This window comes from Carcharhinus amblyrhynchos, chromosome 8 (assembly GCF_965287045.1).
Source record: "Carcharhinus amblyrhynchos chromosome 8, sCarAmb.v2.hapA, whole genome shotgun sequence".
Taxonomy (NCBI): domain Eukaryota; kingdom Metazoa; phylum Chordata; class Chondrichthyes; order Carcharhiniformes; family Carcharhinidae; genus Carcharhinus; species Carcharhinus amblyrhynchos.
Genome location: NC_137331.1, coordinates 5,370,054 through 5,382,276, shown reverse-complemented (window position 1 = coordinate 5,382,276; position 12,223 = coordinate 5,370,054). Strand labels below are relative to the sequence as shown.

At 38.1% G+C, this 12,223-nt stretch overlaps 1 protein-coding gene across 1 annotated transcript in view; it reads left to right on the top strand.

Moving 5' to 3' along the window:
* Window positions 1-12,223, top strand: part of LOC145346410 (eukaryotic translation initiation factor 3 subunit H-like) — a 135,555-nt gene that overhangs the window by 73,399 nt on the left and 49,933 nt on the right. Inside the window, exon 3 of the mRNA XM_080193571.1 lies at window positions 10,872-11,039. Within this exon, the coding sequence (XP_080049697.1) occupies window positions 10,872-11,039 (168 nt within the window). The remainder of the gene's footprint in view (window positions 1-10,871; window positions 11,040-12,223) is intronic.

The following is a 12,223-nucleotide window of genomic DNA, read 5'->3' as shown; positions in this document are numbered from 1 at the left end:
CTGGCAAGGAAAGGATTCATTCACCAGGGGAAGAGAGCGGAGAGTAGCCCAGAGATTCAGAGAATGGTGCCTCGAACATTGTATGCCCTTTCTAAAACTGGGGCTTGGAGTGTGACCCACGCAATCTCTAACCCCCAGTATTTCTGCAGCAGGTTGCAGCACAGTTCCACAGTTCTCATGGCACACTGGTGGAAAACCATTGATCGGGGGGCATAGGCGAACAAGGAGAACTGACATCTGTAGAACATAGATCTATGGCTTCAGGAGACTAAGGGAACAAAAGAAATACACAGATAATTTCGAGAAGTGTGTACTTTGGCATATTGTATTACTTTGATCCATACATTGAATTTTGTTGCTTTAAATTTTGTTTCACAGTGAACTGAATTCTTGGGTCTGAATCCTTGCTATAGTATTGAAACAATGTATTTGTCATGGCAACATTGGCATTTTTTGGAACGGCTGACAATTTCATTGCTTGATCGATTTTCAGATCAACTCGTTCTCAGCCTGTTCATGGCCATAGATTTGCATAAGCATTAACTATATTTTCTTGTTGCTTCAATCCTTTTTTTATAATTTGCGCTGAACAAGAAAGCCAAAACTGCTTTCTTTCATACCGAGCAAAATTGAGGTGATGTTTGTGTAAATGTAGCTTAATTCCTCAACAATTGACAATTTTTCATTAATTTCAGATAATTGTAATTGAAGGATATTTTACATTTGTTGAGGATTCTGCAGGGGTCACAGTGATGTCTTGATTCAGAATCTTTCTACAAATGTACAATATTTTAAAATGATAGCAAGAGCCATGTAGTTTACAAGCTAAGCAACGCTAATTTAGGATTATAATCACCATTGCTTCCCAGCACATGCCACAAAGGCTATTCCATATTATATGAATTTAGTTTCACAAGATAACATAAACATTGATCAAAATAAGCATTACTGGTAAAGTTTGTAATAACATGAGACCAGAACATGGAATTTATCAAAATAATTGAGGGAGCTGAAAGATCAACTTGCTAAAAATCATGATTTTTATTATTATGAATATATTGCTTATTCTTAAAGATCAAGGAAACAAATGTCTTAATTGTACGGGCAATACATAATATTTTACAAAAAAAGAGAGAAAATAGTATGGAAAATATGGAGCGAGGTAACAAGCCATTGCTGATGGCTTCCCTATAAAAGCAATGTTTATGCCTTCACTGAATCTTGCATCAGTATTATCTTGAAAAACGTTGCTGTATGATATGAAGCAGATGTTTAATCAGTCGCAACAGTGTTTTGTACAAGTTGTTTTATAGGATTTATTTTGAGCATGAAAGAAGTAATTTATAAATGCTACAGCTGCAAGTCAATCAAACTATTTTCCCAAGTGAAAACTGGTATTGGGCCACTGCTGATGTGTTATTCAAATGCGTATTTCAGTCTTCTGTGAGGATGATAAACATTTGTGTGAGATTTTGCAAATTGTCTTGGTTTCCATGGTAGTAAAGCTTGATCTATCTTTTAATAACCATCTTCTTCCAGTGATGATGCAAATTTGGTACTTCTTGAACTTCGTTAATGCTGTGGTTACCTTTGGTTCTAAATGTGTTTGACGCAATATGAAATAAGTCAGAAATACTCTGAAAATATTAGAAGTATATGATTGTTGTACTTCTCTTGTTTCCTTTGTGTTTTGATTTGTACGAGAGAGATGCAGAAGTCATCCATTTCATATTCTGTTTCAAAAGCACAGGTGACCTGAATCATAGCTATTACTTTACAGATACAGAGTTTTGAGACTGGCGATTAAATTAAAATCTCATCCTCCCCTTAGCGTTCTGATTTATTTTAGAGGTTTAAATTCTGATGAGTAAGTTAATTGTAAATGTGCAAGTAAAAACACTAAAATTATCATCATTTCGCCTGAGAGCAGGTAATGTGTTTACACTTAGAGTACGGGGAATAACAAACATAACACAGAGGCTGCCACTATCTCTGAGGATTTCAAACTAAAATTGGGCAACAACACTTAACTGGGATCTGTTTAACCAATGATGAAAATAGTGGTGTTGAACAGAATGCCAATGGAACTGATTATTTAGTCCTCTTGACAGATTAGGTTGATTTTAACAAAAACAAATGCTATCTCTGGTGTCAAATGTCAGCCTCTTAAAACAATTTAGAAGTAATTATTTTTATGTCTATTGTTGAGGTGAACAATGTTGTAATTCTTGATACATGAGAGAATAATTTGCATTCTATTTTCACCTGTTATATTTATTGTATTATGTTGTATTTGTTTTAGTGAATACTGAAATTATTATCTGGTGTAGACTTTGACAGTGTTTCTGAGATGTTGACTTCTTTCCTCTGCAGAGAATTTTCCTCTTATCATTAACAGGGCCTTCGATATTGCCACATTTCCCACACGCTCTCAGTCCTTCTCCTCCTCCCTCTCAGAATCACAGTAGGGTTCCCTTTGTTCCCACCTTCCAACTCACCAGTCTCCATATTCAGGGTGTTATTTTCCATCCCGTTCAGTGTGATGTGACCACCAAACACATCTTCCCCTTTTCTCCCCTTTTCAGCAATCCCTGCATTGTACCATGTCCACACCTTACTCACCCCCAAAACTCTGTGCTCTTCCCATGGTACCCTTTCATGCAAGTACAGGGGATGTAGCACCTGCAATTTTATCTCTCTCACCTTACCGTCCAAGGCAGCAAATAACTGCTTCCAAGTAAAGCAGTGATTGATGTGTACTTATCTCAATTTAATCTGCTGCTTACAATGTGTTCTCTACATTAAGAGACGAAATGTAGATTGTGAGACCACTTTGAGGAACACATCCATTCAGTCCACAAATGTGATCCCAAGCTTCCTGTGGCCTGTCATTTTCGTCCTCCATCTTGTTCTCTCAGTGATATCTTTGTCCTTGTCCTGTTGTACTGTTCCAATGAAGCTCCTCATAAGCTGGAAGAACAGCACCCCATACTTTGATTAAGCACCTTAAAACCTTCCGGGTTCAACATTGAATAAAACAATTTTAGATCATAAGCTCTATCCCCTTATTTTGTTTCATTTCATATGTTTTGTTTTTTCTTATTTTTGCTTTCAAACAGTTGTACACCTGCTCAAGGCATTCTTTTTTCCCTATTTTTATTTCCCCAGTAAGACTGAATTTCTGTCATTCAACCCCTCCTTCCTTCCTTCCTCTACAGACCTTTGCATTTGTCCTTGCCTTACCCACTCCGCGCTCAAACCTACTACAACTCCAACTTTTCCCAGTTATGATGAGAGGTAATGGATCTTCAGGTTTTCTCTATAGATGCTGCAAAAGCTGCTGAGTATTTTCCAGTGTTTTCTGTTTTATTTTGGTGTGGTTTTCAACATCTGGAGTATTCTGCTTCCTAACCATTCCTAGCCTCAATCCGTTTTAATTATGTATTTTCTGTACCATCTTTTACATTCATGGTGCCCAATTCCTGTTTCTCTGATCCCCTCTAGCTTCAACTCCTGGTCTTTGATTTTCTGTTCCCTGATCTATGCATATTCCTATGACATTTTGTCAAATTTCTGTGCTCTTCCTTTGATTCACTTCCTGAAATCTTTTGGCCTTCTACTTTTGGTCTCCTTTTCATTCTTCCTTTCCTTTACTTTTAGCTTTTAGCTGCTTAAGCCCTGATCTCTGGAATTTCTTTCCTATGTCCTTTCAAGTCCTAACTTCAAGAATCGTTGTAGATCCTTGCAGTCAACAAATATGCCTCCTAAATACAATCCCCTTAGTTTGGCCTTTCATTCCTCTGCTTATTATCACTATTATTTAAAGTGCCTTTGAACATGCTGTAAATTCAAAATACCATATTAATGCAGATTATTGCAGCCTTGCCTTCCCAATTGTCACTCGGTGGGGTGTAGAGTTAAAATTTAAAAATAAGTTAAATTTCAAACCCAACCTGCCTCACATCTTCCTGTTTCAGAGTGGAACAGTTTGAGGTGGTGGTGGGCAGAAGACCAAATTGGACCAGTGAGGTGGTTACCTCATTTAAATATAGGCTGCATGTCTCTGATATGATGTCCCTCCTGATTTTAGCAGTTATTTGAACCATTGCTCACATTTTCTGGGGGCAGAGGCACTGCTGTTACAACGTACTGGTTCTCTAGACTTTTGTTATCTTTATGACCCCCTTTTGCCTTAGTTCATTTTTGTCATTGAATCACTCCTATCTTCACCTTATCATAGATCTGTCCTTTTGTTTTTTTCTTTCCAACCCCTTCCCCAACCTCTCTATTTGCTTATGTTATGTTACATCATTAACCTTTGCTAGTGCTAACCAAAGGCCAGTGATTTGAGTTGCCAGCTGTGTTTTTTTTCTCCCCCTCTCCGTGGATGCTGTTCGACCTTCTGAACATTCCCAGCAGATTTTGTTTTGATTTTAGTGACAAAGCAGTCAGCACATGTATGTACAAATCAAGGTGGCAAAAGTGGTTAGCACTGCTGTCTCTCAGTGCCAGGTCGATTCCCGGCTTGGATCACTGTCTGTGTGGAGTCTGTACATTCTCTCCGTGTCTGCATGGGTTTCCTCCAGGTGCTCCAGTTTCCCCCCGCAGTCCGAAAGACATGCTGGTTCGGCACATGGCCATGCTCAGTTCTCCCTCAGTGAGCCCAAACAGGTGTTGGAGTGTGCGAACTAGGGGATTTTCACAGTAACCTCATTGCAATGTTAATGTAAGTCTACTTGTGACACTAATAAGTTTTAAAGAAAGATGCTCACAGCTGTCACTTCTTGAGTGGCTATTCTTTAATGTAAGGAAAGATAAGAAGGGTTCCTCTTATATTATTTCACACATTTTAAACGTCAATTTGCAAGTTTTCTAGGAGCCCCGGTGCAATTACACTGCACTTGGGACAGACTGTCTACTGGAGATGGCCTTGCATCTTGCTGAACTACATTAGAATGCCAGGTTGCAAGCATGATATCATAACTTCATTCAACTTGCGGCTGAAACCACTTCTCCATAATGTGCGAGCTACATCTGAGTTTTAGATCATGTACTCTTACTTCCAAACTTTTCAAAATTAAATGAAAATTAAGAATTCTTACCTAATTTTGTGAAAATGTTCTCTTCTCACAATTGAGTTAGGTGAACATTACAAACAGTTAATCCTTTCCCTGACCTGATGAAGATATATGATTTTTATGTTTTTGGGAATATAGTAAAGCTGCAGTTCCCTGAAACAATTGAAATGTTAATGCATTACAATAGTATTTGCCAACTGCTGTAGACTGTTTAAAGTATTTTAATAAGCATGACTGTCTCTTGGCACAGCAAAGAACAAAGAACGTTGAGTTTTTTTTTCTTGGAGATCATTATAATATTGTTCGCCGAATTTCATTGAATCTAACTTCCAGGCATGTGAATTATAATATGCCAGCTCTTCACTGCCAGAAAGTATCCAAAATTGCAGATAAAGCTGAAAAACACTTTTGCAGTTGCTTTACTTCCTCATTTATCTACGTTTTATCCAGCTGCTGGAAGTTTGTTGAATGAAGCCAAGGTGACTCACTGACTTCAATGCTTGCATTAAGATTTTAGTTTAATGAGCATGTGAAACTTTTGTATTTTATCGGAGGAGAAATGCCCTTTCTCCCTCCAAACCTGGTATGAATCTATAGTGTACAATCTGAGTTCTTTTAATGCAAGGATGAAGTGCTGGGTGATCACAAGCCTGGTTGTTATCATGGTAATTCAAGATGATGAATTCAGAGTATTGCACAAGTGTATTGCTGCGTCGGGGTATTGGCTCAAGAGTGTTTTTTATTAGTTTATCCTGAAGCATATTGGCATCAATAGGCTAAACGAGATTAATGAAAACCCTATGATTGATTTTCCTCCCTGTGGGAAGTGGCTAGCACCTCCCTCCTGGCATGTCATAATTAGTAACTTACCGTGTGGGGATTTGCAGATATGATGCCACGTCTTATCGCTTTGCTATATGATTCCATCATATTGCTAACAATCTTGTGCTTTTTCTGAGTTGTGGGTTATAATGGTGCTTTGTCAGCAGTCTTGGCCAGAGTTTAGGAAACAGAGTTGTTCCTTGCAATATGAGCCTGTTCAGGGGGAAGAACTGGAAAATGGAACTTGACCCATAGAAGTAAAAGCTGCTGCAGCTTTCTGCTGGCTTTTCTCATCAATTTCCTTTACTCTGTTCCTGACTGCTTTTCCCACTCTTCACTACTGTTGCTATGTACCAAGCTGTTCTGTCTAACCTTCAGCTTGAGGATTCCAGTTCTTTGCTGTTCCTGTGTGCTGACAAGTTACAGAATAAAGGGTTGGGGGATGGGGTGGTGGGAATAATGATTTGGCTACGCAGTGGTAGATTCAAAATAGAGAGCCAGCTACAAGTTGAATCAGTTATAAAGTTTTCTTTAAACAAGTGGAAACTGAACAAGTGTAAAATTTTTGAGCTGTAGTTTGATTACACCAGACAATTGTATCTTTGGGAACAGATAGAAATTGTTCTCAAAAATTTGAGAGCTGCTCAGGGATCAACATTATATCACTGGCAACATTATTAGGTTATTGGCATTTAATAATTCTATATTTTGTAGTTATATTGGTATTATTCTCTTAAAAAAAACTGAGCCTTGTGATTAACTTCCCCCTGTAAGGAGTAGCTAGAATCTCTCACCAATCGCATACTATTTTACACTCTGCTTTCTCATCTGTGCATTTTGCATTCTAGTAAAAGTTGTTTTGAATGTTAATTGTTCCAAAGCATGATTACAGAGTGGACAGCATGCTTTTAATAGAACTTAAAAATCTCTGCGATTTCCCCCACCCCCATTTTGATGTGGAAATGTTGATGCATTTCTCAAAGGTTCAAAGACTATTCAACTTGTAAAGCTGTCAATCATTGATTATATTGCTGCAAGGATTTGATTTTGCTTGAGTGATCACAAATGGCAAAAGCAGGATCCAACCTGGGAGGTGATTTAAACGTGCAGAGATGACAGCTACTTTTAGTGGTGCAGATCTGATGTTGCCACAAAAGTACTCAATTCTGAAGAGGTGAAAGCACTGCAAATTTATCTTAAATGTCAAAACAAGTTTTCAGGAGATTTTTTGTGCACGGGAGAAGTTATTTGCTTTGGTATTAGCTAGACCCAATTTTTCCATGTGTAATTATTATAAAAGATCATGTAACTAAGTTTCTGTCTTGATGGATCATGAATTGTTAAATGTAAATGACAGACTTAAAAAAAATGAGACTAAGCTTCAATATGTGGTCAAATTGAGAAGATTTTCTTGTGTTCCTAATAACCATTGTTGGTGAAAAACCTCTAAATCTTTGGAGTGAATCTTTGGACCGGCTTCAGGTCACTGTTTGTGTGGAGTTTGCACATTCTCCCCGTGTCTGCGGTGTTTCCTCTAGGTGCTCCGGTTTCCTCCCGCAGTCTCCAAAGATGTGCGGGTTAGGTTGATTGGCCACGCTAAATTGACCCTACTGTCAGGAAGATGAGCAGGGTAAATGAAGGTTATGGGAATAGGGCCTGGGTGGCATTGTGGTTGGTACAGACTTAATGGGCCAAATGGCCTCCATCTGCACTATAGGGATTCTATGATTCCATGAAAACTATGGGGAGAGATAGAATTTAAGCCACAATTCCTTTGTACTGGAGTCACTCCTTCCATAATGCAGTATTCCCCATTAAAGTCCATATGTTGAGCGGCAGAAATTTCCTCTCTGGCGAGCATTCTTGATGTTCCAAAATCTTCTGCCGTTTTAATTTTTTAGCAGCGTTCATCATCATGTCGTGTTTCACTCCCAATCTGGATTTTCAACGTCTTAAGTCAACGAGAATAATGAATAAAAATGTTCTTTAAAGTAGGAAAAAATAGAACATCATGTGTATTTTTAAAAATTTGTTCCTGGAATGTGGGAGTAGCTGATGAGTTGCATTTGTAGATGATGCACACTCTCCTGATTGGTACCTTTTAGATGGTGGATAGGCTTTGGGGAATCAGGAGGTGAGTTATTCATTGCAGAATTCCTAACTTCTGACTCTTGTAACCACATGGTTGGTCCAGTTCATTTTCTGGTCAGTGGTAACCCCCAGGATTTTGTTGTGGGGGGGTTTCAGCGATGGCAATACTGTTGAATCTCAAGGGCAGATGGTTAGATTTTCTCTTGTTGGCATGGTCATTGTCTGGCACTTGTGTGGTGTGAATGCCACTTGCCACTTATCAACCCAAACCTGAATGTTGTTCAGATCTTACTGCATATGATTATGGACTGTTTCAGCATTTTGAGGAATGGTGTTGAAAAAGGTGCAACCATCAGCAAACATCCCCACCTCCAACCTTACGATAGAAGAAGTTAGTTGGGCCTTGGACACAACCTCGAAGAACTCTTGGAAAAATGTCACGGGACTGAAATCACTGAACTTCAATAACCACAACCATCTTCCTTTGTGCTAGCTATGACTCCAACCAGTGGAGTGTTTTCCCCCAATTCCCATTGACTTTGGTTGGGCCCATGATGCCACATTTGGTCAAATGCTGCCTTGCTGTCAAAGGCAATCACTCTAACCTCACTTCCTGGAGGTCAGCTTTTTAGTCCATGTCTGGGCAAAGCTGTAGTGAGGTCCAGAATGGAATGGCCCAGGTGGAACCCAAACTGAGCATTTGTGAGCAAGTTATTGCTGAGTTAGCACTGCTTGATAGCACTATTGACAATACCTTCCATCACTTTGCTGATGATCGAAAGTAGACTGATGGGGTGGTAATTGGCTGAGTTGGATTTGTTCTGCTTTCTGTGTACATGACATGCTTGGGCAATTTTCCACGTTGCCGGGTAGATGCCAAGTACAGTGTCTCAAATCTGGCTGTTCGCAAACCGGAGTTGCCAAAAAAACAGACACTTTTATAATCCATACGTCAATTTTAGCTGAGTAATTTAAAAAGTAACTTAGCCGGATAACTTTGGCTAGATGCTGCACTGGCATAATGTGGCCCATGACCAGTTATCAATTTTGCCGCTTCGAATGCAGTTCTATCTTGTGCTCCAAGCAATACTTAACTCCATCTGACCCAAAATCCAGCAACGTCCCAAAAACCCAGCAGAGTCTCGGTCCAGTGATTGCTGGATTTAGAATACTGTACTTGTATTTTACCCATGCAGCTTCATACAGGAGAAACATAACTGTACATTTTACCGAACAGCCTTGCTTGCAAGAAATATTTTTAAAAAAACAAAGTCTATAAAAATCAAATCATGTATCAAGAAAACATTTGGCAACTGACCAATTTTAAAAAACACTTACGTTTTACCCAGCCAAATTCAAAAGACATATATCAATGTATGTCAAGTGCAGGTAATCTTCATTTGTGTAGGCAAGTTGCTGCATGCTATTAATACTGTTGAAAATATAATTGAGATAAAATTTGCAGCCATTTTGAAGTTAGTGTTTTCATGAACACAGTGACTCCCCTGCATTTTTATTTCAATTAAATGGTGCTTCAACAATGAAAAGTGATTGGTAAGTATTATCATAGTCATGTCAACTCAGATGAATTACAATGCTGACTGAAATCATAATGATAGTAGCTGTTATCAGATTTGTGGGATAGTAATTTTTTATTTTGCGGGATGTGAATGATACTGGCAAGGCCTGCATTTGTTGCCCATCTCTATTGGACCTTGAATCCTCTGGTTATTTGGAATGGGAATAAGTCACATGGCACATTTCCAATTAGGAAAAGTAACAGAAGATTATTTTGAGGTTAAAGTAGTAGTCAAGTTTGGTCAATTTTGAGTCACTGGCCTCGTTTAATTTTGACATCTGGGATGTGGCTGGCCGTTTTATTGTGTGGTATTGAGCATTTTAGACTTCCTGTCAATATTTTAAGGAAATGGGATAAAATTGATTTTTCTTTTGATGGTTGCAAGCCTAAATAATGGCTATCATTATACCAAATTTGTTAGATATTTGTGGACATTTAGGGGCTTTTCAAATTTATTATTATAATTCTGCACAGGTGAAAGTATATGGAGCTAGATTATGTTGTTGCATGCTGCCTATTTCCCACTATCTGCAATAGTTGCTGATTGTTTAGGTTGGTAATCTATGACTATAGCTAAAACATTTTTCACATATTTTGCCTTGCAACAGTTTTTACATGCAGTGTGAACCACAAAATCCCTGATTAGAAGTAAATTTTCTGTGGCGATGATTAAATTATTTGTGCTTCACCTCAGATTTTAGCACGGGTTGAAAACGTTTAACTTCGATCAACAATTTCAATCATTTTCAGGACCAATTTAACCATGCTTTGTACAACATTAGTGTTTTCTATCTAGTCTTAGGGATTTGACAGTTAAAACTTTAAGCCTTTGAGGACCTTTTATGGTGAAGGGTAACATCATACAACGGAAACCACTGTTATAGTATAGAACAAGCTTAAATAAATCCGTCAAAGTATTTAAGTGGGAAATGTAAAATTCTGAATGGTTGCTAGTGGAATCAGTTTGTTGGAATCTTTTTTCCTGATCCTCCACATCAAAGTAATTCAGCCAGCATTGCACGTATCTACAAAAGAATCAATAACCCACGGGCTAAACTGGGAGATAATTATGAAATGCTGGCATTAAAACCAGCATTTTTAATATCAGATGTATGCAGTTGTACTTCTATGATGTATTAAAAGTTGGTGGTTGACAACTGTGTTTAATTTTTTTATTCTAGTGGTGAAGTTTATTGAGCAATGAATCCTCTACATCATAAAATATATCAGCAGATTACATTGCTTGAATTGTTTCTTTTAAAAATGGAAAATTATGATTTTTTTTCTGGTTTGTTTTTCAGTTCAGTACCAAATGGAAATGATGAGAAGTTTGCGTCATGTTAATATTGACCACCTCCACGTCGGCTGGTACCAGTCAACTTGCTATGGTTCTTTTGTCAGCCGAGCTCTGTTGGACTCCCAGTTTAGTTACCAACACGCAATTGAAGAGTCTGTGGTCCTCATCTACGGTCAGTGACGTTTTCCTATTCATTTCTTCTACTTTACTGTTTACCTGGCAGTGCTGCCTGGCAGCCCCTCTCAGTAAATACCAACCCAGTGTCTGCCTCAGCCCCAGCAGCAGCTCAGTCTAGACAGGGTTTCCTTCTTTCTGTTTATTTTTCTTGCTATCAGAGCCCTGATGTGTACATTCTGGAATGTTAAAGTTGCTGCTTCATTTTTTTTTCATTCCTCTTCCCCCTTGTTGATGGCGGGTGGAACAGGACCAGATGTCTAACAAAAACTGATTGCTTGAGTCTGGCTCAGTACGTGACCTTACAGTTATGACACATTTTGCCAGATTTCTCCTTTGACAGGCGCTCACAAAACGTAGACTGTTCTTAGCACAAAGATTTTCTTCTTTCTGCCCATTTAGTGGCGTTTCCTTTACTCACTAAACCAGATGTTCTGTGCAGTATCATAGCTGTAGGTAAAACATCTTTATTGCCTTCCCCAAGCTCACTATTTGCCATAGCTGGCAGCGTGTTACAAAGTTTCCAACTGAGAAGTAAATGTTACATCCTGAATATCTGTCAGAAAAAATACTAATGAACACGATTAATCTTTGGGTAACACAAAAATTGTTTCAGTATGTTAACAATCGGATTACAGTAGAAAAGCTGTTAAAATATACTTTATTCGTTGGAATTTTTTAAAACATTTCCTCCTGAATTTTCCATTTGTATCAAATTCTCTGTTCTACATCATTACTTATACATAGGAATTTGTTTTGTTTCTCTTTCTATTCAGTTTTTTTTGAAAATTATTTTGCATGGTTCCTCCCGAGTTTAGCAAATACAATTAATAGGGAAATAAAACCTGTGCACCTTGAAAATGGTATTGTAGAAAATGTGACTAAATCCAACAGTATTTTATCAGAAGAAAATGTGAAGAAATGCATCTGTTTAAGCACAAAGCTGAGATTACATTAAAATAAATTGATAACGGATCTGAGATAAATTGATTTCACTGTAAACATATAGATTTACAATCTTCAGGTTAGATGTATGGATTAAATCTATACATGGTGGTGCAATGGCAGATTGCGTTATTATGCCAATGTGGTTTAACATAGAAGATACAATAATTTTCCACACCATGCATTTTATGAGAAAGGTAGGGAAACTGAAGCTGCTACAAATAGATTTTCTGTATC